The 27,909-nt window shown below is 41.1% G+C and overlaps 1 protein-coding gene across 1 annotated transcript in view; it reads right to left on the bottom strand.

The window, feature by feature from the left end:
- Positions 1–27,909, bottom strand: part of KCNH5 (potassium voltage-gated channel subfamily H member 5) — a 161,962-nt gene that overhangs the window by 41,128 nt on the left and 92,925 nt on the right. The window contains exons 8-9 of the mRNA XM_064713419.1: positions 21,269–21,468; positions 9,701–9,953 (exon numbers count right to left, since the gene is read on the bottom strand). Coding sequence (XP_064569489.1) covers positions 9,701–9,953; positions 21,269–21,468 — 453 coding nt within the window. The remainder of the gene's footprint in view (positions 1–9,700; positions 9,954–21,268; positions 21,469–27,909) is intronic.

The raw sequence follows: 27,909 nt of genomic DNA on the forward strand, positions 1-27,909 counted from the left end.
AGTGTATCAGGACAGCTGATTGAGGACTTGGGACTAGCTGTAGTCCAGTGCCATGGACAGAAGAGCTTCAGGGACTGGGAATTCTATGACTTAGCCCAGTTTTCTTTCCTCTGCAAGGAATTCACATCCCTCAAACCTGTGCCAGACACCCAAGCAGGAGAAGAGGATGAGGACACCAGCTTCAAAATCAGACTTCTGACCCAACCAGAAGCCCAGCATGGGTGCAGGTTGGAGATAAGCTTTCAGGTTTGGACCTTCTGGTTGTTCTGAGAAGAGGCAACAGAAAACACACTGAAGGATTCCAAAGCTGCCTCTTGCTGCCTGGGCTTGGCCAGGACCCTGGTGTGTGGTTTGTGGCTGACACCTCAAATCCTGAAGCAGAAACCATGGTGCAAAGGGTGTTTTTTGTTTCAGACCCCCAGAGTTATCCCAGATCTGTATTTCAGCAGTTATTTAAAGGGAACTCAGATCAGTCAGCCAGTGGCTATTGATTTCAGGCACCTCAAGCATCCCCTTGGTGAAGGTTAGGGATGTTACAGTTTTGGCATAAAAAAGGTAATGGATTTTAGTATTTCCTCTTTTAAGAACTTTTAACATTTTGCTCCACTCTACTGTGGAAACACAGACCAGAGGGGTAATCTACCCAACCTTATTACTTTTAGGGGTCAGAGGCTCTATTTCCATTTCTGTTTTTGGTATTGTATCCAGTAAAACATATCTAACATTTCTCAGGCAGAGTGAAATAAAATGTGCAAGTCTTTATCTTCTCTTCTCTGTTTTTATTTTCCAAAAAATGTCTCTATAACAGAATCATCCCTTAGAAAGGTTATAGCTGCATCTCATTGAGCGGCTTTTGATTCTACATATTTTTACGTAATTAAATTTAACTACAATACATAACACAGCTGGTATAATTTATAAAACAAGGTGCTTTAAAATGTTTTCGTTAATACAGAGCATTTTATAGTAACATTATAATTTATCCAATGTACTGCTTTGAAATTACCTTTTGCAGTTAATTGTCCTTGTCTCTACTTAGAGTTCAAAACCCAGTTTACAGACATGCTCAGCAGAGTTACATAATTTATAGAAAACAGCCATCTCTGAAATGCAGAAAATTGCTTAATGGATTTGTTCTCTGAGGTGGACACAGGACAGAGCTGAGTCCTACTTTCAGTGCAGAGTGCAGTTAAAAGACAGTGGTTTTACCACTGAAATGTGAGCAAACCACTTGTTCTCTTTTCAAATTTAGGCTAATATGTAGTTAATTTAAGCAAGAGGTTGAAAGCAGTGGATGTTCACCCCAAAACTCAGGACAACAATGTTGTCACAGAATCTGTATATAGACCTTGGATAAATGAAATAATATTCATAATCTTGAGAAGATCTTGGTGTCCTTCAGTGTGGCAGAGATTTGGGACTGCACTAGTTGGGACTTAAAGGTTGGGACACAATGAACTGAATTTGTTCACTCTTCCATGAGCCATCACTCACTGGATTTGAAGGGTGAAACTCTAAGCTCCTCTTACATTGAGGTTTATACTCTTCAGAAAGTACAAAATCTTGGGAGCCTTTAAGGGATTTTGAATTTGACATTTCCCACAAACACTTCCGAGCTTGTCTGCTGGTTATAAATGTGCTAAGGAATGTACAGAATGAAAACAAAACCTACCAGATTCTCCAAAACAATGCCTCTTTTTTCATAAATACGGAGATTAATGCACTATACTTTATCCCTATTTACTGCAGTTCACTGTGCAGAGAGGTAATTTCTCACTCAGGACAAAATCAGAAGTTAGGAAAGGATTCTCTGTTCAGGGGGTGGTGAGGCATTGAACAGGATGCTCAGAGAAGCTGTGGGTGTCACATCCCTGAAATGCTCAGGGCCAGGCTGGAAGGGGCTTTGAGCAACTTGGTCTAGTGGAAGGTGTCTCAACCCATTCCATGATTCTGAGGGTAATTTTACACATTGCAACTAAATAAAAACAAAAATGTCATGGTTGCAAAACAGCAAACTTAACTGGTTAGGTCTGACACAGCCACCCAGAGTCACAGGCAAGAATTTTTCACTTGCAGGGGATGTTCAGAGCTCCAGGGGAAGTGCTGCTGGGGCTGAGCTGGGAATGCAGAGGTGGATATTTATGCAGCCTGCATGATTTCCAGAGATTCTCTAGAGATTTACTGAGGTCTTAGGACATTTCCTCCCGAATCTGCCCTGTCCCGAGTCCTGAGCACCTCCTGAATGCAGGCAAACCCTTCCCAACCCCTTTCCCTCTGGGAAACCCTCCTGCCCCTTCTCACAGTGCCCAAAGCATCACTGGAAGAAGGAATGCTCTAAATTAGAGTGCAAGGGAACTACTTGCATACATTTTACACATCACAGAATCATAAAATCCTTTGGGTTGGAAAAGACCTCCAAGATATCAAGTCCAACCCTTAACCCAGCAATGCCAAATCCACACTAAAACATGCCCCTAAATGCCACATCTACAGAATCATTGGGCTGGAAAAGACCACTAAAATCATAAAAATTCAGATTTTTGCAACAAGAGGACATGTGAAGGGTGTTGGTGGTGGCAGGCATCATTTTTGCTGAAATACCAACATTGGTTTCATTCTAAATACTATGTATGTGTGCCTGTACATAAAATATACATATATATTCATGCATATTCACATAAATTTATTCAGGGACAATCAGATGGTATGCAGCTGTCAGGATATTTCTATGCACTGCTCTATCTTCTATATTCTGATGACCTTGCCGAACAGATTTGGGGGGACAGATGTTCTCTGCAGCCTTACACCATGGACTGACCTGCCAATTTGCCAGACAGGAGCTCATGCCTGGACCTTTCAGGTAGAAAAATTTTTAAAGGCTTTATGGAACCCCCCAGAGCTTGCAGATGGAATGAAACACTCAGAAACACCCTGTTTAAACAACATCTCAGAATCCACATGTGTATTTATGCAGAGACAAAATTTATCCTCCTTCAGATGGGGACAGAAACTGAGCTAATAAATATCCTAGCAGAAATAAGAGCTTGATGGATCCTTTGGAAGAAAGTTTAGGCAGGCAGTTAAAGAATAAATCCTTGGTGGGAAATAGCACTGGGTAAAAACACATAAAGGGAACCAAGTCTTCTTAAGGAGGTGGTTTTTGTGCAGTCTTAGCTAATAAACCAGCTACCCTTTAACCATTTGAAAATACCTCCAAAGCCTCATCAGTCACGCTAGCATGAGCCAGACATGATGAATGATGTTGGCTCTCCATCAAGATGCACTCAAATCTTACACTGCTCATGAAAAGCAAAGGCTGATGTTGTTTGAAGATCAGTAAAAGTGTACCACAGAGAGAAAATGTTCATCCAATCAGCTTAAGGGCCAAATACCATGAAGTGATGGCAGCATGCACACAAGTGGAGGTCATAATTACATCTATTGCTGTCTGTATTCATACAAATTCATATTTCTGTGTTCATCTGCAGTGAAACCTCCTGCTGCAGGACCAAACTGATGTAGAAACCAAATCAGCAGGGAGTGAATCAGCTCCTGTCACCCAGAGCAGCTCTGAGATGGGTCAGTGAGCAGTTCTGCATCTCCTCACCATGGCACTCTGGGACTGGTAGCACAGGTTTACAAAATGATGCAATATATTCATGGAATAAAATCCATCTGTGGCTACTAAACACAAAAGATTTCCCTCTGGGTGAAATACAGTCTAGTGGAGGGTTGGAAACATTCTGGGGAAGCATCACAGTTTCCTTACTTCACCTTCCTACTCTCTCCTGCACTTCTGCTGTTGACCACTTTTGGAGACAGGCTGCTGGGCTGGCTGGATTTCTGGGTGTCCTGGTTGGAGACAAATTTGGGAGGAAACAAATTTGGGAAAAATAGGGGATACCAGACCATAAGTCACTCCAAGACATTTGGCTTAGCTGAAATGGTGGTTTCTGCCTAAAGAGGGTGTCTGGAGAAGGTGATGCAGTGGTGCAAATCCATCAGGTGCACTTCCCATCTGGGACATCACTGCCAGCACAGCCCAAGATGTGCAGGGATGATTCTAAACTGTGAAGAGAGGTTTTCTTGCCTCTGTGAATGTTCTAGCCTCAACTTCTTCTGGGGCATCCAGAAGGGCCAGAACTTCCTTGAAAATCAGACCAGAGCTGATCACTGAGCTGCACATAAACCCACCTCTATGGGACTGCATGTGAAAGGGCAGAATGACAGGAGAAACAGCATTTCCAGCCTCTCAGGCATTGTCAAACAGTCACTAAAGCAGCAATGACTGTGCCAAAACCCTGCTCCATGCTGGCAAAGGTACTTTGCATTATTTAACACAGTGCAACCTTCCCCATCTGCACCTGGAAACACAAAGGAATTACCTTTCTTCCAGCATTCAGGACTGCTAAAAGCAGGGCCCAAAGTCCAGAAAGATTTTGTGCAAGTAGCATCACTGCCTCACATCCTTCTAGAAGCCCCAGCTCCTAGAGACAGGTTATTTCCATTTTGATTTTATACAGAAATAGGTTTCTATCTTTCCTGACTGAGGAAATAAACCTGAAAGCATGACCATTCCTACCACCTTGAAAACTCATAGGGCAAATCAGATTGCCTCAAACTGTTATTTGGATTTAAAAGAACTGTACCACACGATTTTTAAATAATTTTCCTATTCTTGTGCTGGCGAGACTTTCAAGTTTTGGCAGTGAAGCATGCAGGTCTAATTCAAAAACATATCAATTCAGAGAAAGGAATCTTTCAGACTCTGGAGGCTATGGATCAAATCTGTAACACACTAGCTGGCACTAAATTAAGACTGATGTTTCTTATCATAATTAACCATCATGCAGAAACACAAAAATATATTAAATTTACAAAACAATATGAAAAATTCAGGTTTGTCAGCAAGAACTAATGATACTTTTGAACAAGCATCAGTAGGACTAAATCTTACAACAGTAATGCAGATGTCAACCCAGTCCTGCAAGATCTGAATGCTTCCAAGGCACTTAAGGAGAACTGCACAGCGCAAACCAGCAAATCACACTCTTTCTTCAGAACCGGTAACCCTTCATATTTTGCAAAATAGTTTCAGATTCAGCACTTAAAACCCAGCCTAAATCACATTAATTATTTCAGTTCTGCTAGCTGAAAAAAACCCCAACCCTTTTCTCTATGATTCATTTTCCTCTTAGTTAATTTAGAGCTTTAACTCATTGGAACACAGGGGACTTTTCCTATAGATGAAATAGGACACAGCCTGTTCTGAAAATTGCTACCAGGTGCATGCTACTAACCTGGGGAAATGTTCACAATTAGTCTGCCTTGGTCGACTTCACATGGAAAACATCACAAAAGTTCAGTATAAATTAACAAGAGCTGATTTGACACAGGGGCCAATTCTGCCACCCTCATTCCACTTGAGAAGAAACCCAAGCTGCAACTAAACAAATTAAAATCAGGCAATTAGCCACTAATACTGTGAGATGGAACTGGACTAGCAGGTTTTCCTGTCACAAAGTGCACCACATGTACACTCATTCCTGTCCTGCACAAAGCACATGCCCAGCTGCCCTGGCATGGAAATTCAAAGTGCTGCTGCATGGATACCAAATATCATCTTGCTAATGCCATGGATGAGAGCTAGGGAGCTCCTGGGATTCCTGCTCACCCAAATGGGAGCTTCTTACTTGCCCTTCCTCTAAATAACTTTTCTCTGTGTGATTTGGTGGGAGATCTTTTATCAGTCTTTTGATCTCCAAACACAAGTTGCATTAAGAGCAGAAAAAGACTCATCCCGATTTTCACCCGCCATACCAAACTCAAGAAACTTGCTTTACTCCTCTCATACTGCATCATATCCCCTTCCCAGATAAAAAAAAAAAAAGGAAATAATTAAGGAAGCAGACCTTTAATAAGGTCTGGTTTGTCTAGCAGCAATTAACAATGGGTTACTCTGGAATTATATGCAGAACATGCTGCGAATTAACATAAAGACAAATAACTGAATACTATGGGATCAGGACCCTAAGTTGTGGCTGAAATGTGAACGATTACATTTATATTCATTTTGATTTGACTATCATACTGAGTTCACTCAGCAGCAACCCCCACCAGGATTTCACTGCTCAATATATTTTTATCGCTATGCAGCTTGAGCAATATTTTTGATCAATTCCTACAATCAACATCTGAACGCAGCAGACCATTATTTTTCTGCTGAAAAAACAACTTCTTTAAACCTTGTTAATCAATATGCCCAGTTTAAGTTACTGCACAACTTAAACAGCCAGCTGTGCAGATAGCAGGAGCTGGGAAGCAACTTTCAGAGCCACCTGGATGGCATTGCCACCGATGTGTAACTCCTCATCTGGAGCAAATGCAGGTTAATGGCAGCAGGGTGAATGATGAGCTGCCCTCTGGTAGCTGATGCCTCTTTTCATTAGCCTGGGGACTCCAAACCCCTGGTCCTCCCTGAGATGCTCTGCTGGTAACACCTCCCTGTGCAGAGCCGTGCCAGTTAAATTGTTTACTCCTGCTTGAGACGGTGGAAAATTACTGACGTGCCTTCTCAGGGTCACCCTGCTTGCTGGGAAAGTTTGGATAATTAGAGACAAGACTGTTTGCCCTTCTCCACTCTGCTGGCAGCTGCAGATGAGTTATGTTAAAATGTCTGTGTCTCCTTTTCCCCAGTGTAGCAGCACCCCAGCTCTGCACATGGAGAGCTCCCTGCTCCAGCCAGGACCTGCAAAAGGTGGGACACTGCCCTCGAGAAGGGGAGGTAAGTAATGAGGGGAACATAATGGGGCACCTGGATAGCTCCTTTAATGAGTCCTAAAAACTGCAGGTCTGCAATTGGAGTCATTCTCTCACTGTTAGTGTTTCTGTAATGCTGATTACTGCAGCGGCTGGGTGTTTAATTATCCACAAATGAGAACAAAATCAAACTGGGGGGAACCAAATACCACAGTGCTGCAAGTAGCCCTGTCAATCACCAGGCTCCAGCTGATTTCAAGCTCAGGGAACACCAAAGCTGGCACTGCTGAGGCAGGAAGAAAGCTGCTGAAAGAAAGGATGGTTGTTCCATGAAGGTGGAAAAAAAGGAAAGCAGCTGGACAGGATGCCAAGTCTCTGCAGGCAGGGAGGCTGGATGTGCCAGCTCACCCTGGCTGGAGGCAAGGGAACACGATAAGGGAAGACGGACAAAGGGAAAGAGCAGCAAAACTCATGGAGTGATTCATGCCAGGACCTGAGGGAGGATGAAGCCCTGCACTTTGAATGGAAGCACGAATGTCAGAGATGGGACATGATGGTTCTTAACCTGTTCTAATGTCCCTACCTGACTCACTTCTCTTGGATATTCCACATTTAAAAATACATCAGACCATCCATCTGTGGGTACGCATGGTTGAAAAATAAAAAAAACACCCCTTCTCTCTCTCCTTAAGTAAGGCAAATCACACACTACTGTATAAAACCACATTGCACTATTATTTCCCCTGTGAGGAGCAGAGGCTGCAGACAGAATGTCCTGTTCATTCCTGCTCTCATAGAGGAAATTAATGAGGACAAGTTTCCAAAGGATACTTATTGCATTTCCTCTACTCTAGGTCACTGCTGGGAGGTGAGAAGATGGACAGACTGGCAGCACAACCCTGCAAGTTGACTTTCCCTGGGAAAACTAGTGTGGCAGCAGATGATTGGAGCATTCAAAGCAAGTACTGAGGTTTTCCCATTAGTCAGTTTTTTTAAACCTGGTCTCCCCCTTAGGCAAATTCATGTTCCTTGTGCTTGAACTTCTCAAGGCAGAAAAGATCAATAAAAATTATGTTTTTCACTGTCTGATCTCAGTTGCTGTTTCAGGTGCCACAGCTGCCACTAGAAATGCCTTTGCAGCTACATCTGGGAGAGATTTTCTTCCACAAGTGAATTTTTAGGACAAAATATCCCATAATTATTCAGTTCACTATTCTGCTAAATAATCTGTCAGAGCATGAAAAAACTCTTCAGTGTGTTCTGAGACTAGAGGAAGCAGTTTATCTTGCTTTAAGTTACATTTACACGTTCTGCCAATCCCTGTAGTACATGATGAACACAGCTCTGAGTCATGGAAGAATTGAAGGCACTTTTGGTAATTAAAGGTAATTCATTTAAACAGAGATAGTTAAAATTCTCTCTGGTCAAATGGGAATTAACATAGATGCTAGATTTAATACATCTAAAAGGTAGAAACAAAAAGTTTAACTGTCTTGTCATTCTAAACACACAGTATTCATTAATAACTGCAATCAATTTTTGCGTGTAATCCAAGAGTGATAGCTCTTAGTTCAGTAAATTACATACTTATTGTTTTCATTATAAAAACCATTTATTTGTTTAAATACTGCTACTTATTCTAAGCCTTTTGTTTTTTAAATAACTGTAAGCAAATATAAGATATCATCACTGAGATTAATTATAAAAATGAAATGGTCCAGTGAGCTGGAATACAAGGAATAATTTCCTATGGAAATTGTTGATTTAGGAGCTTTCATCATAATGACTTCATGTCTGAATATGGAAACAGATTCATTCTTACACTAAATCTCTCTTTTTTAAAAACTTAGTGTACAGTAGAACACAGAAAGGTGCACCAGGTATTTCCAAAGAACATGGATGTGAGTTTTCCTGAGCTCCTACTCCAGCTGGGAGAATCCAAGTGATGCCCTGGGGGAGCTGTTCCCATTCAGCCCCATCCACACTGCCCAGTCCCACCCCAGTCCCAGGCACACACACAGTTTTAGGGAAATTCAGGAGCCCACTGGAGCCACCCTTAGAGGGAAGAAGCAGCACAGAGCTTCAGTGGGGTCTGACAGCTGCCCTAGGACGAGGAACCCTCTGGATCTGCCCTCAGCTCCACCTTAAGAGAAGGCAGATATTCAACAGGATATGAGTTCTACAATAAATGGGCCTATTTGAAACAGGCAAGACAGGCTCTGGGTAGTTTTCTTCTGCAGAGCCACCAGTTTTTCTCCACATAGCTCTGCCTCTGAGGAGGATTCCTGCCTCCACACTGGTGCTGACCACTCAGTCCCATCACATGGCACACCTTTCCCAGTCCCATACAAGCTAATGAGGGTCTGCACTGGGCTATTTTCCAAAACCAGACAGCACAGTGGAGTGACAGGGTGATTAACCTAAATTTCCCCACTACTCAGAGTTCTCATGATTGTGGTTTGATGTACGGCGTAACCCCATCCCTTTGCAAAGTCAGATCGCTCTATTTTCTATAAAGCCAGCTCACTACAAGCAAAAATTTTGCCTCCTTGCAGAGACTGTTTGCAGGTATTATTCTGGGCTAGAGCAGATAAAAATGAAAATCCCTGTGTGAAGGTTAATGAGGAAATCCTCCTGAGGGAGTAAGATAAAACAATGTGCATTTCCTCCGTTTAAACATGTCAAGCACACAGATGCCATTCTCCTCTGCTCAGAGACACTGTAGCTGTGCCCAGTGACCCATCCTGGGCAGAAAGAGCACTCCCAATGGCACAAAACATGAAGGATTTGCTTCTAGAGAAGGATCTCTGGAGGCACAGCATCTCCATCTTATGACAACTGCTACCTTCCCATAGTCCCAGCTAATTTTAGGCAAAACTCATTAATATTCAAACCTCAGCAAAAGGAAAACATGCACAGACCACAGCAGAGATCACAGTACCTAAAATAGCCACCACCTCGTCGTCCTGGATGACTTCCAAGGACCCTGAGACCACAAAGCAGAGAGCATCGACGCTTTCCCCAGCGTGGTAGATGAGGTCCCCCGGGGCACAATGGATGGTCTGGAACTCCACGGCCAGGGCTCGCAGGCAGCCGTCGCTGGCCAGCCGGAAGGCAGGGTGCTCATTGAAAACCTTCCTGTTCAGGTGCACGCAGATGTCTGCTCTCATGTCCTTGGGGCAGATCGACAGGACCTGGGCGAAAGAAAAGATGGAAAAATAATCAGCTGGGCATAGGACACCAAGGCCACCACTGTTTGAAATAAACCGCAGGGGTGGGTCTGAAGGTGTGCCTGGGGGGATCTTGAAATCCATCCATGCATCCATCCATCCATGCATCCATCAATGCATCCATCCATCCACCCATGCACCCATCAATGCATCCATCCATGCGCATCCATCATCCATCCATCCATCCATCCATCCATCCATCATCCATACATCCATGCTTGCATCCATCCATCATCCATCCATGCATCCATCCATCTATCAATGCATTCCACCCACCCATCCATCCATCCATCCATCCAGTCATTTCATACAGCTTGTGATGGGAGTTTTATCCTGATTTGGGGCAGTCTTTTCCCACCCATCTACAGCTTTCACTTTGTCTGAAAGCATGATGTGGAAGACGGGACTGTTTTGTTACACTCTGCTCACTCCTCACCACTCTCACACTCATTTCCAGAGGTGGAAATGCTCTGTCCTGTCTGTGGGTGTCCGTCCACACCTGGTGCCCAGACTGTCTGCCTGCTGCTATGCTCAGTCCCTGCAGGAGCACAGAACAGACTCACAGAGCTGAAGGAGCTCAAGGACACGCAAAGACAGACCATCAACAAAGAAAACCACCACATTTTGTTCACACTCAGAAAAAACAACTTACAGAAGTCTTGATGTAGTGACCACTTACCAACACATGTCCAAACACACCCAGGGCTCAGTTCAGTGAGATATACAAGGAATTACCTGCTCAGGAGGGCCCACTAGACTACAAAATCCAAAGAGATTGGAGGAAAAAGGAAGTATATTGAAACCTCATGAAATGTAAAGTAAAGGTGAGTGAAGAACTGTCCACTATGAAGACATCTTCATTGTAGATCAATTAAATAAGACCTTCAACTAGTTTTTTACCTTAAATAGCTTTCCCTATTGAAACAGTAACACAAATACACCTGAAGAAAGAAAGTGAAAACCTGTGGGTTTTGTTGGGTTTGTAAACTGTGTGTTTAATATCTGCACAGCCTCCTAAACACACTAACATTCTCATAGCCCCAAAATGCACAGTAGCTAATTGCACTAGGAAACATATAAAGCCTCTTAATGTTTTTCTAGAATAAATGATAAAAAAGAGCATCAGACTAAGAGCACCCTGGAAGTCTCATATCAAGAAGACTGCAGATCAATAGTACTGATTAATTTCCCATCATATGGAATTAATCTGGCAGCTTGCTCTGCAGACAATGCAGGAGACAGGGACATTGGGTTAATGAGTTAACTATCATGTAATAATAGGAGAGGGAGACTCTGGTAACCCTGACTAAGCTTTGAGGTAAATGGTCATGCTAATGAACTCAAGCCACGATTTTAATTTCTGTTTAATGCAGGAGAGGTATAAAACAAATTACTGCAAAGCATTACTAAAGCTCTTAGAGCACAGAATGTGAAAAGAATAAATAAATTCTATTTTAATAATAATAATTAGTCCTTTTCTTATTCAGATAGATCAAAGTGCCTTTGGGATCAAAGACATAATGAATGCAGAAAGGTGAAACCGAAGTTATTCTCCCATTCTCTGTACTATGCCAGTGTGTGGTGAGAAGGGGCTACTGTAATCATCTCCACTAACCTCTTCCACTCCAAATATTCCCATCAATCCCAGAATACCTGGTAAAATTACAGTTGGAAGTTTGCAAATGATACAGTTTATTTGTTACAATGGACAGCCACTCTCTCTTTCAAAACAGGTGTTGTTTCTGAACTATTTTTTTTTCTCATTTTCAGCCAACAGTCAGAGAATCTATGATCTTGTTGAGATAGAAGACCTGCAATACTCATAAATCTCTTCCACATGCAGGTGTTCATAGAATATGACCAGGTCACCTCTCAATTTTGAAAAAACAAGAAAGATAGAGCTTTCTTTTTCTGTCTAACACTATGAAGCACAGGCTCTCTTTGGGAACTTCCCCCTGCATGAGGTTTTCTCACAACCAACTTCCCAGAGCTACCAGATCATTAGTTTTTATTTTAGTTAACACAGAGTAAGTCAATTTGAGTTAACAGTATTTTCATGTAACAGAATGCTGTACAGAACACATTAAAATCCCCTGCATAAGTATGTTTTATCATAAAAATAGTAATAAACACATTTGACAAGGCATATTCTCTATAAGCCATCATTTGCATTAGTAATAGTATCTTGTCTGAGTCACTGTAGACCATGTTCTGTATCACATTTCCATAATTTAACAGGGGCAAATGTCAATTTTACAAAAGTTTATTTACCTGAGTCATTCCATTTACCAGTAGAAATATGGGCACACCTTAGTTTCTCAGCAAAAAAAAAAACTTTTGAGAGTGATTGTTTCACCTCAGCCTTACTTGAGGATCAAACAGAAAGTTTGTCTTTATTACAATAAAACAGAAACATGCCATCTTTCTTCATCTCAATAGTAACTTAATGAAAAATTCTGCTTTCTTTTCTACCATGATTGATGATTTTGAACATTTTTATCTACTCTTGGGCCTGAATCATGGTTATAAGTTTTTTAGGCCCCTTTAATACTATCAGAAATTTAAGTGCTTTTGACTTAACAAGGCCACCAGCTAGGAATTCTCAAACATTGCTCTTAAGAAAAATGTCTGTGTTCATACATGACTGATTACAAAACTTTAGCTTTTGAGCTTCCAAACTGCAGAAAAAATTGGTAAAGCTGATGCAGAGGTTGTTCCTGTAATATTCTGAGATATTCCAAGACCCTTTGCTTGTTTGGACTGTAAAATAATTGTGTCCCTTAAGAATAAAAAACACTTGGGTACAAAGCAGCATATCATTTCCTCACAAATACAGACTTAAATACAGAGTATTAAAAGTGAACACTCAAAGAATCATTCTTTTTATAGACACAAGCAGCATATCTATCATTACACACTGTAATATGAAGAGAGAGAGAAAAAAATCCATTGCACAGAGAAAAGCCAGTCTTAGAAAGCATAATTCAGGAATTTTCTGATGTCATGATAAAGTGATTTTCCTAATGACAAATCACTGTACAGAGATATATGGAGATATCGGTTATCAACATCAGCAGTGAATGAGTAATGATCTAAGAGTTAGCCAGGAACAAATATGCTTAATTTGATTTTTCCTGCCTGCTACATAGGCATTGAGAGCAGAGAATGAAACAGATGACAAGAAAAACAAATATTTAATACTAGAAGATTTGGCAAGGCATTTTTGACTGCCATAGATAAATGTAGATACATGTAGGGGAAAAAAGAGAGCAAAGATAGACAATTGCAACACTCAGCTACGTGTTTAATGCATGCTCTTCAAATGAGCACTTCAAATTCATGAAAATGACCCCTTACTGACAATACAAGACTTTGGACATTCTTGTAGTGAATTGCTCTCACTGAGATCTCAGCATTTTTAAGCAAGCATGCAGCCAAAGAAATACAAACTAGTAGCACCATGGCTGTCCCTGAGTCCATATTGGGTATAAATGCACACATGTGGGTGCAAATAAAAAAAAAAAGGTTAAGGGAGGGGATATTCTGCAATGCTCTGTCAGTCTTTTCACTGTGAGGGAAATACCTCCAACACATCCTGGCAACAGAACCAAAGCTCAGCTGGGACATTGCTTCTGCCCTGTGTGTTCTTCCAACAGTGCAGCAAAAACCATCAGGACAGATTTCTTAAGAGGAGATTTTCTAGCAGATTCGGTGGCCTTTGGCAGTGAAACCTGCAGTTTGTAAGGCAGGCAGGGGATTCAGGTGCTAACTGAGGGTTTTGGAGCATTTGGAGGGGACAGGTGCTTGTGCTGCTACAGAATTTGCTTTGTAATAAATCTGTAGCCACAGACTTTGCAGCCAGCTCTCCCTTATGTGTCCAAGCAGCATGAAAGAACAGAACCTGCTACATATCAGTGCAAAATCAAAGGAGAATGCTGAATTCTACCCAGAGGAGAATCTTTGCTGGCTGTACCAACTCTGATTTCACCAGGAAAGAAGCAAGGCTCCCTGAACAGCACACTGGTATCCACAAATACCTGAGCCACTCCAAAGCTGAGGGAGGAGAAAGTAGAATAAAGAAACAGAAAAATATTTAAATGAACAGAATAATATTTATCACTTTCCCTCTTTGCACAGGAAACTGAATCTCCTCCAAGTCAGTGTAAGACAATTGCTGAACTCTGCCATCACCACCTGGCACCCAGCTGATGCAGACCCCAGCAAGATGAGTCCCAAAGCAAAGACTCAACGACACCATCATCTCTAGATCATCTCATATGGAAAATGCTGACAGTGAGAGAATGGCTTGTGGCTGCTGCTAGAGATGGGAAAAGACAGGAACGAGCTCTGGAAGACTCACAGGGAATTAGCACAAAAGGTCTCACAGTCTTTTCAGCTCGATATCTGTAGGGGTGGGGAATTAAACTCCCCAGGAGGTTCCATCTGATTTTTTAACTCTCTCATCCATTGCCCCAGCATGTGCAGGCATTTCAAGATAAGCTTCCTGAGCAGCTCAAAGAACTCTACAGGGAGCAGAGATTATAAAAACTTCAAACAAAAGCAAATGAATCAAAACAAAAACTGCACAGATTAAGAGCGCGTCCAAACAATAACTTTTAGGATGGGTTTACAGGTTTAAGTATTTGTTAAAAAAATCTTTCCCAGCTGGAAAACACTACAGAATGACTTAGCAGGTGTTACAGAATCTGCTAAGACTTGCCAACAAAAAGGGCAGAGGCCAATGAATAATGAACATTAGCTATCAATCCTCTTTGAGCACACAGGATTCCCACATTTTGGGGGTTGCATGTTGGGAATATATTGACTGATAACCAAGCCAAGAGCTTTGACATTCTATGGTGCAATAACTAGGACTGCTTCCTGAATTAATAACTGTAACAAATATCCAAGATACTAAAAATGCCAGCTTTGAAAATAAAGAAAATAAACTCCAACCTCAAACCCATTGAGGCCACAGATAGGTCTTTTTATTTTGTGGAGAAAGGCCACTCTGGGTTTTCAGACATATTCAGCAGTCAGAATCAAGGTCAGCTCTTTACAAAAAACCCACAATACTCACTAGGCAGCTGACCAAGTCACTCAGATTTTTTAGAAAGATTTGGCTCATATGAGTATGGAATTCTATTTCAGGCCTGGCCAAAACAAAAGCACTGGATGGAGGCCAAAGAGACAAAGGTAAGAAAACATCTGATTGGCAAATCACAGCCTTTTTCTGTAATAATCAGGTAATTTTGTAAGGATCTCAAAGATGATGTATGGAGCTGAGCAGTAATTAACCCTGAATGCATTAGGGCAGTCTTTAGCACATCACTGAGTATCTTGGCCCTAAGAACTGAATGTCAGCAGCAATGTTGTGCTCTGTTTTAATTGCACTAAGATCCAAGGTCACTTGGATTTAAATGCTCTAAAGTTGAAATCTGAAAATCACATCTAAGTTGAGTTTGGCTTGTTTTCTTATTAATAATATATGAGCTGAAGCAGTGATTCAAATTGATAGATTTAGTGATATCATAACAAAATTAACTTGTTTTTTTTAGCCAAGTAACTGGCTAGACACATTTAAAAAATCCCTAGAAATTTGCTGTAGAGTCCATTAAATTCTGTTTTGTCAACACACATAGAATCTGGCTGAGGGTCTGAAAATCAGGGCAAGAAGAAAGGCAACAACACATCCTTTAAGGAATCAAGTGGTTCACCAGCACAGGAGCTACTGGTCTGTCTAATGCACTGAAAAGTGGCGCACTGATAACATCCATGGATGACCCCAAGTAGTAGATCCCAGGTTGCCTAAAGATTGCATATTGAAAGGTTTTATAGTTTTCAGTTTTATTGTCATAGCTACAGCAAGCAAAATTATTGCACAGCCTTCTAATGGGGCAAGGGATTGCACACTACTGGGAAATCTATCCTCAAAAAACAGCTTTTTAGATAAAACAAGAAAAAGAAATATCAGAAAGCATGTGTCATGCATCAAAGAATTTCTCAAGTCACAACAGTTTCTGACACTTAAGGTCAGCCTTGGAAGAATGGAATTGTTCAGTGCATTATTTCATTTTGTGCATCTTCTGGAGGTGGCTTCATTTTGTGTAAAGACACTCAGGGAAATGAAGGATGAAACCAGATGTGGATAGAGCTTCCCTGAGATGTGGTCTGGAACTGAGAGCCCCTTTGTCTGCTCCATCTCTTTGGTGGCAGTGCCCAGGAAATTGCCTGGCCCATCCACTCAGGGACTTACTCCCTCAGGAATTAAATTCATGAGCAACTCCATAGCCCTGCCTGGCATCTCCTCAAGCATGACAAAATCACCATTTATTCTGTATTAATCCCAAGATATTACATCCAAGAGGCAGAGATAACTGTGAATACTCTCTCCTGGTCCTGCAGAGTGCATACAGGAAGCAAACAATCCATAAAGGGGAAACAGAAAGCTCTACCAGTGCACAGGCCCCACTCACGGACCCATGGGAAGGACAGTGAGATTTTGAGCATCTCTCCTGCCTTCCACTCTCCAGAGATCTGTGGATTCCAGCTGTACCTGTTCCTAGCTCAGCTCTGGGAGGTGAGCCACAACTCCTTGTTCACCTCATCCCAACCTGCAAGAAACCACCAACAACCTCTGCAGCCTCTACAGCAAAACAAAAATGTTTGTCCAAATGATTTTTACCTACCCTTCCCAGCAGGGAACTGTGTGCAGCTGTCCCAGGTAATGTTGTGGAAGTTCTCTTTGGCCACAAAGCTTGGCAGGCTTCTACTCCTGGTCATCCACAAGGAAATCCGGCCAGCACTTATGGGCACCTCAATCGATGGGACATGGCAGGAATGGCAGCCTGATTCCTCAATTTGTCCCAGGGTATCACTAATTATTTCTACATCTCTTGAAGCTTTTATTAACAACGAACATGAATAAGCTGCATTGTCCTCATGTAGATTCATGTTTAATGAAGTTATAACCTGTGTCTATTTAACATAAACCCATCTTCATTATGAAAGCTTGGCAGTGAATAATTCTAATACTGTGTTATGTTCCTGTGATTTCCATTTCAGCCAGTGCAATGTGGAATTGGCTTTCATTATCCCAATTGCCATTGATGTTCAGGTTGAAACTAAATAAGATTACTTTTTTCTCATTCAACCTATGGCTTTTCTGAAGGAAACTACTGTTAAAACATGACAGACATTTATTTAATTGCCTTCTGAGCAAATTGTAAGCCATACAACAGCACAAAGGTCAAGATGAGAAAATCTTTGGGTTTTACAGACATTTCAGTGTTATCATTAGATAAGACCTTGAGACATCTGCATGTTAGTTAATGGTTGTTCTGCTTTCCTGGATAATGACCTATTTCTCACAGAAGAGCTAGTATCTATAAATTTCTCACTTGCTGCCTGGATATTTTCATAAAAACAAAGATATTTGAGTTCAGTGTATTTCATACACCAAATTATTTCTGCAAAGATTTTTTAAATCTACTTTAAAATGGTCACATACACATAAAGCAGTGCTTCTTTTACCTCTCACAAAACAACCCCAGGTTCTGATGGATGAGAGATACTGCTTAATATATAAAAGCTTTTCAGTTTTGTCAGGTTTTTAACCCTACTCGTTATTAGATGAATGACCCCAAAATCTGCATCACTAAACATTAAAAAAAAATTTTTAAAAAAATCCCATCTTGTTTGAGCCAAAGTTATACCAGGAGATAAGTGTCCATGTACTACATCTCTCATCCCAGCTGTCAGAGGAGGGCTCTCATGTTTAAGTGATTTAAGATTATGGATCAGATGCCAATTGCTTCCCCTTAGGTAATAATAATAAATATGCTAATGCTTTTAGTGTCATTGTTAATTCCTTGTTTGTGAGCACTCAGAGACAGGCTGAAGCAATGTGGTCTGAAGGCAAGATTTGAAGATGAGTTATTCCCAAGGAGATCAGGGAAGCCAAAATTCTGAGCTTAAAGCACCTCCACTTCAGTGTGGGAGACCAAATCCTCTTCCACATACAAGGAAAGTACACTGAGATTTTAAATTCTCTTCAGGACATCCTGCTACACAGACAGCAAGGATTAGATCTTCACCTCCTCCACTCTAACTTCCACTTTGCCTTCAGTTCTCATGTAAGGACTCTTCACTTTTGGCCAAAATCTTCTTTGGGACTGCACACTGAATGTGCTATTCAGGGATAAATAATTGGAACAGCAAATCAACAGATGTGAAGTGGTAGTAATTTCAATCAAGTTTTTAACTTATATTTTGATTTCAAGCACAATAATTTAAAATCTTTAATTATCAAAGAAACACATGTTACCTCTTGTTCCTTCAATGGTGGGATTGTCCAACGCCACAGAAATCTATTGTAATACTCATAAAAAACTCATTCTTTCTTCTTTTCTTTAAATTTGGGATTCAAAACACAGTCATTTTAACATGCTGTGTGACTGAATTAAATGTATTACAAATTTGGGGCAAATGATGTCCCAAAACACACTCCAGTGTGACCATGGAGATATATGTGGAACAATTTAGGATGTAATACAGTATGTTAGGTTGAAAAACATCCTTGGATGATAGAAATTGTCTGATCTGTCTGATGAAAAATTAAAAGCTGAAATTCCTCAGTAATTATGCTGTGTCATGAGCACATGTGTGTTTTGCAAGATAATAAGAAGCTTATTGAAAAATTCATAAAAATTAAGGAAAATGGGAAATCATGTGATGCAAATATATCCTCACTACAGACTGCTCAGAATGTCATTGCTGGAGCTTTGAAAATGAAACTGCAGAAACCTCTAAGGTCAGGTCCAGGCTGCCAGAAGAAGGAGTGCAGAGAAGCAATCCAAGACCTGGAAGAAGAATCCCCTCTTCTAAGCTGGAGCACTGTCTGGACTCAGCAGCTCAGCTGCAGGTGCAGTGCATCCCACCAGCCTCTCTGTAGCCACAAAATTAAATCTGATGTGACACTGGGTACCTCGGGGTCCCTCTGCTCCCATCCTCTGGCTGCTCTGGGTTTGGTGCAGATGGATGCAATGTAAGTACAGAGGGTCTTCAGCAAGGCTTGAAGGGTTAATGGAAAAGGCAAGAGAAGCCACCCACCCTAGATGACCAATCTCTAGGACTGTACCTCTGTTTCTATGATTTTTCAGCTTTAATTTGCAATGGTTTGGGTGATGTACATCATGACACCTTCCTGAGTGGAGATAAATGTAAGGCTGGCTGCAACACAGCTTCCCAAGCTTTTGCTAAAGGCAAGGTTTTTGCAGAAAGCAGAAAGCAAACTGCCTTGTCCTTGCCCTCATCCAGCCCCTGGGCTGCTCTGTGCAGGCACTACAGGCCACTGGAGCTGCTGCTTTTGCAGACTTTTGCAGGCTGTGAGGGACACAAAATACCAAAATATCCAACCCAGTGCTCAAGTTCTTACATTTCTCTTGTCTGTGTTCTTCTGTACCATAGGCTTTTCTGGGAAGCTCCATTAGTTCAACTACTGATGTCCAGATGCAGAGGTTCCTGAAATCCTTCCACTGTTTTAAACTGGGTTTGCATCCAGGCCTAGGTTTAGGCAAGTCTTCACCAAGGGAAAAATTGTTAAAAACCTAAGTCACAGATTTTACAGGTAAATTAATTATCTAGCTAAGCAGCCACTCCATCCTACAGACCAGAGAACAATGCTTGCCATGAGTCAGAGATTAGGGCTCTAACTGTGTTTTTATCATCTATAAAACCGGACATGCGGAAACTATGGTAGGAAATTTCAGTAATTAAAGCATAGGTTCTCCTAATTAACTGCAAAGCATCATTAAAATCTAATGAAACTGTAGTGGAGAAACACAGGACTCTGGCTTAATAGCAAGGAGATAAATGCAAATGGCAGTTGAATTTTCATGTAGTTGGAAGTTTATACAGTAGGACTGAATGCATTTACAGGAGTTTAGAATAGAAAAGCTCACTTTTAACACGTAAATCAGGATTAGGAAATTAGGGTATTAGTGTTTAAGAAGTTAGCATGTTAAAGAATGTGGCATACTGAAGCACAAGAATCAAAGAAATACAGATTTTTGCTACTTAAAGTAGTTGTATTTGTTGTGGTAAACTGAATTTCATAGCAGATGATAAATCAGAGAACTGGTGTTGCAAAAACATGATGTAAGACTAAATTTTTCTGTGCAGAGATTTCATCCTGGAATACCTGAACAATCTGCACCACCCTCCCATATTGCACCAGAGATTCAACTGAAGAAAGAACTTTAAAGCTCTGCAAGCACATTTCAAGAGTCATCTGTCATCTGTCATGACTCTTCCTTAACTCCTTTGGACCCTTGGCCTTTAAGTTCTCAGGAGGGAAATCATGGATACTGGAGCTTGAATGCCCAATTTAAGCTGACGTGTACCAGGTCCACAGGAGCCACAGGAGCATGGCTGATCCTCACTGAACAAAAATCTGAACCTAAAGCTGTTTTATCTTGCCCTATGTTCAAGGCATTGCAGCTGGAGCCCTTCCCTCATCTGACTTCAGCTCTCTGAAATATCCAAGGCTGGACAGGCTCACTGCACATGCAGTGCAGAAAGAGAATTCTTGAGGACAAGCCATGAGGTCAGTCCTGGCACATGATGAATCACTCTCCAAAGATGATCTTCTTAAACCAGATTTTGAAGAAATCTAAATGATCAGTTCCTTCTGAGGGCTAAAGTCCTGCAGGACTTCCACCCTGGCATGGATGCCAAGGGTATCACATTCTCTGTGCCTCCCTACCAAAGGGCCAAAGTGCCATTCCAGAGATTTGAGCTCAGGGAGATCAATCTCTACTGCCATTAAATCTTATACTAATTATGCTGATGGATACGTCTTTGGCCTGGGCATCAGCAAAAGGTCCAAGCCAATCAAACTCATTTAATTGCAATGCACAGATGCCAATACTTCTCAGGATAATACAGATGTAGTTTAGACACAAAACTACGTTCTTGGGCTAATTTGAAGACCAATTTCCCATTGATTTCAATAGTTAATACATTAAAATTATTTAATATTTAGAACCAAGACTGGAAGGAAAGCAGAAAACATTTACAACAATGAAAAATAAAGGCATACATTCAAAGCAGCAAAACAGTCCATTCTAAAAACAATTATTTTTTTTTCCAAACACAGACATAATAAAGGTGTAACATGCAGTTAAGAATTTGTTAGTAAATTATAAGCTGCTACACAGAAAAAGCACACAATGGACACAAACTCTTGCTATCTAAAGTGGTACCTCAGGTACTCATACCTTTTCTGTGTCAATTCCTTTAGACATAGACCAGGTTGAGACAATGTAATCCATGACTCTTTCACTAAGGCCTTTTGGGACTTGATATAATTTTAGGAAATCCCTCACATTGTTCAGCATCTCGTGGTACCGGTTGGTGTTGGCATACATTTGCTGGAAAATGGTGGTGACGTTTCCAAAAATAGTTGCATAAAGAAGAGCTGCAAAAAAAAAAAAATTGAAAATATGTATGTATACTCTAGTAAATGCTAATCATAATTCAAAGATAATGTCAGAGAATTTTATGTCTTACACTCTAACATTAGACATTACAGACTTTTCAGAAAAGAGAAATATTCTGGTATCTCATAATACCAATGTGCTGCACTACTTCTGTTTTTGACATTATCAAATACACAGAAATGTGCCTGTCATTTTTAATAATCTTTGCTCAGACATACTTTATAGCAGAATTCAGTTATGCATTTCCATAGTGCTTTAAAAAAAAAAAAAAACAACTGCAGCCTACAAATGGTAAGAAATAAACCACTGTGAAAGGAAAAAATGCCTTCTATCACTCAGTGCTTAATGTCTTCCCTCTACACAACCCATTTCTACCTCATTCCAGAAATCTCACTTTGTTTCAAACCAATTTACTATTGTACATCACCCCTACGTGAGAGGTGGCATTTTTAAAGCAACATGGTGTTCTCCTAAAACCTATCTAATAGAAGAACTGTACTCCCATTTCACACTGTGATATTTTTGTGTCCAGCTAGAAATCAGATGTCGAAGTTCATCACAAATACAGAATTCAAACCAAACAAAGTCGCTCAATGTGTAGCACAAATGAACACAAGATTTCTGTTTAAGAAAACAGAGCAGAATAACAGTCTGTGTGATGCTGCAAGGGCAGGTTTTTTCCTTGCTTTTCTGATTGCTGTGTCATATCTGCAAGCTACAGAAAGATTTTTCTGTTCCTCTGTATCCATTCAGACATATATCAACACTTAAGAGTAAAAGCATATGGATTATAGGAAAGTTTAGATGGATGAATGCCACATGACTTTTCAAATTTCTTTAGCTTTCTCTGCTCTTTTGGACTTCTGCAGCAGGACAAACCTGATGAAATATCACTTCTCTTAAGTGCAACATCCCTCATCCTTTTGAACAGTTGCTGATTTATCATGCACTCATCTCATCAGGTATGTGAGGGCACAAAATCCCTGATGTTAGATGTTACTGCAAATCATTATAAATGTATAGAGAAGCCCCAATTGCCCCCAAAATGCTGTTTTTCTGCAGAAGTAGAATTCCTACAACCTCCAACTACAGCTAGACTGCACCTGCAAATCCAATTCCTGCAACCCAGCTGGCCATGCAGACCTACCCAGAGCACACAGGCTGATTGAAAATGTGCCCTGCAAGACTGGCACAAAGAGATGCAACTCTGTCACCTGCCAGGCTGGAAACAGCTAAGGATGCCATGGTGAACACAGCTTGTCTGGAGCAACTGGCACCTATTAACTCCTCTTGGCAGAGAGGAATTGTAGAAAAATATAAAGCCAGAGAACAAATTCCGGGTTTATGTCTCATGATATAGGGCCCTGGAAAAGTTGTACTTAAAAAAAAAAAAGTTTCTTCAAGAAATTATGGGTAGAATGAATCATTGAATCAAGCACACAAAATTCCTGTACACACCACCTAGCCAGAATCCACCAGGCTGTGGAGACTGCAGAGAAAAACTCAGCATTGTTTCTCTGTTGGAAACTAAAGCCTTCCTTTCCAATTGGACATGGTAAAAATGGTTCATGAGTTCATCCAAATACTCCACTTCTCTCACAGGTTACTGCATGGGGGATCTTTGGCAAAGAGTTGAAGGGAGCCTGCTTAGATGTTCACAGCTTTGGAGCTGTGCCTCAAAGGCTCTCCTCACTCGTGGTGCTCCCCCATGCCCACACCCTGATGAGGGTGGTTTGCAGGTTTTGGGGGAGAGAAGATTTTTCATAATTTACCTCTCTCTGTAAATACTCTCCCCATCCCTGTTCTCTACATAATAACTAGAAAAGGAGGACATATGTAAAAAGCTGATTTTATCATTTTGCAGGCCTTGGTATGCAACAGAACTTTGGAGATGCTGACAAGCATCTAATGCTCCTGGCACCTTCAGTGGGTTAAGGCTCTCCATCAATAGCCCATATTGTCCATAATTAGCAAGTGAAGATTTGTCAGAGAATCTCTACTTAATGAGAAAATATTGAAGTGACAAGTATGAGTCTTACCCCTCACCTATAAAAAAAAACAAAGGCAGATAAGCACTACCAAGGGCATTTCACTTTTGCTGTATTTTAATTATTTTTGGCAGGTGGAATTGGCAGTAAAAAACATGTGCAAAAGGTTCTGAAAGGAAAGAAAATGTAATGCTGTGCCTCTCTTTACAGTAAAAGTATTTAAACAACCTCTAAAGAAGTCTCTGAAGTTATTCATACACTTAAAACACAATAGTTTTAAATTAGTTTCTCCATTTACAATAAACAGGAAAGACGAGGTTGAAGGTGAAATTATCCAATTTCATTAAAAGACTGCTTAGGTCAAACTGCATTTATTCACCTTCTCTATAATGACTTGAATTTCTCCAAACATTTCCTGTTATGTTCCTACAGTCATGCAACACTCATTAACTCAATTGTTCTATGTGTGTAGATCTGGAACAGTCTTCACTAAATTTTATAGAGATAAATTTGGTGTAATGATGCAGAAATATTTTTTCTCAGTCCTAAAGGTGAGGTAAGTCGTTCAACTATAATTGTAGTTTCTATTTTTACTCTTAAGTGTGGAAAATCTCCCCAAAATTACATACGAGAACCCAAGTACTATATATTTTTACATATAAAATGTTATTACATTTGTACTTTTATAAAACATTTCTGAATGATTTAGCAATGGTGTTACATAAATGTTTTAGCCTATTTAAAAATAAGGAGCTTTCTGGAAGAAAAAATGACTCAGACTTACCTAAATAATGCTAAAGCATTTCAGATCTCCTATTATCCTGACTGTATGCTAAATACACCCAGATAGGAACATCTGCCTTAAGGAACTGAAGGTTTAATTGAGAGATCTGATTTTCCTTACGTCCTGGAAAATTATTAATCCAAGCATATACAATGTTCCTCTAAACTGTAGTTGTGAAGATTAGTGAGGTGGTACCAGCCTCTTCTTCCAAATATCAGTCAACAGCACAAGTGGAAATGGCCTCAAGTTGTGCCAAGGGAGAGTTACATTGGAAATTAGGAAACATTTCTTCATTGAAGGAGTGTCCAGCAGTAGAACAGATTGCCCAGGGCAGTGGTGGAGTCACCATCCCTGAAGGGATTTAAGTGACAGCAGATGTGGCACTTGCGGACTTGGGTTAGTGGTGGGCTGGGCAGTGCTGGGTTAATGGTTGGACTCAATGACCATAGAGGTCTTTTCCAACATAAACAATTCTATGAGGCAGTGATCATGGAAAAATATAGATTTTCATTTCTGCATGTTGAGGCTAGCTGCAATTTCTTTGACTAATTCTTGACATAAGCTATTCCTGCAAGATTTTAAGGTAAGTATTATTAAATTTCTATCATTCAGGAGAGATTAAATAAGAACTCCAACATACATTTTTTGCGCTGGGTTTGCACAGCCTAATTTTGGTACTGAGAGGGTGGCTTCTGTGTACACAGGGGTGGCATCTGTGAGAAGCTGCTGGAAGCTCCCTCCACGTCCAGCAGACCCAATGCCAGGCAGCTCCAGGACAGATGTGCCACTGGCCAAGGCCAATTAGAAATGATGGTAACACCTCTGGGGTATCATATTTAAGAATAATAAAGAAAAAAAAAAGGTATTATGCAGATATAACTGCAGCCAGAGAAGAGAAGGGTGAGAATGTGTGACAGGAACAAGGTGGGTGTCTGGCATCCAGACAGGCTCAAACCACTAGAATTTACTAAATATAAGTAGAGAGAAATCCAGTACCCAAATATCTGATTTATGTTTTTAGAAGCTGAGCAGTTTTCTGTTATTTCTTTCCACCTCACCTTAATACATCTGCTCAGACTGCAAAATGTTTGCAGGCTCTGTTTGGTGCAACACCAGGCAGTGGCCATCTCCTACAGCTCAAACAGCCTCGCTGAGATGCTGCAGCAGCAGCAAAAAGCTGCCACTTTCTTAACAGAAATAGCTTTCCTCAGATCCACCAACACATTTCAACCAAGTTACTACTTGGGAGAAAATAATCCTGCTAAGCCCCCTCCCCCATCACTGTTTTTTAGCACTTCTTTGATGCCAGCCCCAGCCTCCCACCTCTCCCCCTCAGGGACACTCCTGTCTGCCAGCTGTGCCTGTGAAAGCACCAACACAGCCTCGTGGTTTTACAGCTCTTCAAAAGGCCAACCCTGATTTTAAATCTTTGGCCCCACTAAATATTTTGCTGTTAAAATACTCTCCCCCATCCCAGGAATGTTTTACATCAGTGTTCAATCACTGGTTTTCCCCATTTACAGGGAGATGCCAACACCAGAGCACAGTAACTTTTAAATTTTTCTTCTAAAACCATCCAAAGCATTAAAAAAACCTTTCCTCCAATTACCCCTGCAGCCCATGACACATCATTCAATGTATTTATCCTCCCGTAAGAGTGCATTGTCAAACCCACCTTGCAGAGGAGAACCTAATGGGCAAAGCTCTGGATTCAGCCATGAAATTCAGCTCTGAACTCCTCACCAAAACCATCTGAAATCAGGGGGGAGTTGCACACAGCTGTGTCTGGCCAAAAGCCCACTATGATTGCAGGTTCCAGTCTGATCCCACCAGCAGCCTGGCCCAGATGTGTGTCCTGCATTGGGTGGCATTCCTACATCCCACTCTGCAGCCACACAACATGCACAGCTCCTCCTGGGTCCCACTGACAGCCACCCCTGCTTTCCTGGCCCAGCAGCTCCACAGAATTCACAGAATCACTGGGTTGGAAGAGACCAATAAAGATCACTGAGTCCAACCCATGCCCCAACACCTCAGCTAAACCATGGCACCCAGTGCCACATCCAGGCTTTATTTTAAACCTTCCTGATACTACAGTAGTGCAAATCCTAAATTAAGATGATAGTGATAAAAAAGATAAGCCTGTAAAATCCCTGTTAACATTGATATTTGCTTGACAAGAACTTAATGAATATGTAAATTAGATGACTATCAGTAGCAAAGTGTAGGAGCTCCCACTGTTCTTCCCCTTGCAGGGGCACTGCACAGAAGGGAGGGACAGCTGCTTTGGAGGCAGTTGGGCATTTGGCATTCCTTATGTATAAATTTTTATTAAAATGACGGCTTTCAACTGCACTTGTGTGGTCAGTCACTAATGTTTAAATGGTGAACCTAGGAGATTATTTTTTTCCATGAGCACGCTCAGCTAATGGAACATACTTACTTTAAAGCTCCAATGTCTTGCTGCCACACAGATGTGATGACCTGACCACCTGCACTTTTGCACAGAGCCGCAAGCCAAGAGGGCTGAAATGGTATTGCAAAACACAGTCTTAAATTAAAGCCACCATTGTCCACAGCTATCAGTGAGTTTGGGTTCCAGTCCTGTGGCAGTGATGGACAAGAGCTGGAGTTGGCTAAGCTCATTCAGCAGCACTGACAAGAAAATTCCTCATTTCAACCCCTGAGGATGAGGGGCCAAGGCCTCCCAGGTCTGATGCTAAGCAGCTTCAAATCAGTTTGCACACACATTCCCTGCCCAACTTCGCCTTCCACAGCCACTCAGGTTATCAAATTACTTCATTCTTTCACCTGAGAAACAGTGCCAGCCATCAGAAAGAGAGCCCTGCACAAGCTCAGGGGGTTCCTGTTGGTATCTGGATTGAATTTCCTGCATTTCTTTCCATCTGAAAGCTTTACAGGTCTTGGGACTGCCAGGGTCTGCTTCTTCCTCATCACATTAGTCAGGGGTGTTAAGCAACATATGGGAAGGCACAGCCTGAAAAATGGTGGCAATTACACCACAACAGGCAGCAGGGCAACCAGCAGTACCCTGTGTTAACTGAATGGTAAAAACATCACATTGCTGGAAAAATCCTTATTTTGCAATGAAAAGACCTTAATTCTAGAATCTTTCCCTCTAAGAGCTCTGAAGTAAAAGGCTGATTAGGGCTTCTTTTACACATTTCATATGCAATAGATTTTAGGTTTAATGGGTCACAGCTTTTAAGGGTGACAGTTGGGGCAGGAATATTTAACTTACCATTTAGCAGAACAGTATGACACAAACACAGATAAGAATTAACTAGTGAAATGAGTGAAACCATTTCTTGTAATAATGCTTCATCATTCCTGTTTCTTCAAAAAGCCATCACCTCCTTTCCAAATGGCATGTCTAGCATTTTACACACTGCACAAAATCCTGTGCAAAGGTAAATGGTAATTAAAACACAATCACTTTCCTAAAGTAATTACAGTGGGTGCAGGAGGAAAGTAGAGAAGCAGAAGTTAACCAAAGTTCATGAGAATTACATTCACGCAAAATTCCAGCAACTTCTGCGCCTCTAGCACGCTTTGCTCCATCCTTATTTATCATCTTCTCCATTTTGAATATTATCTCCAACATTGCCTCATTTCCATGCAAATCT

Source organism: Zonotrichia leucophrys, chromosome 5 (assembly GCF_028769735.1).
Source record: "Zonotrichia leucophrys gambelii isolate GWCS_2022_RI chromosome 5, RI_Zleu_2.0, whole genome shotgun sequence".
NCBI classification, from domain to species: domain Eukaryota; kingdom Metazoa; phylum Chordata; class Aves; order Passeriformes; family Passerellidae; genus Zonotrichia; species Zonotrichia leucophrys.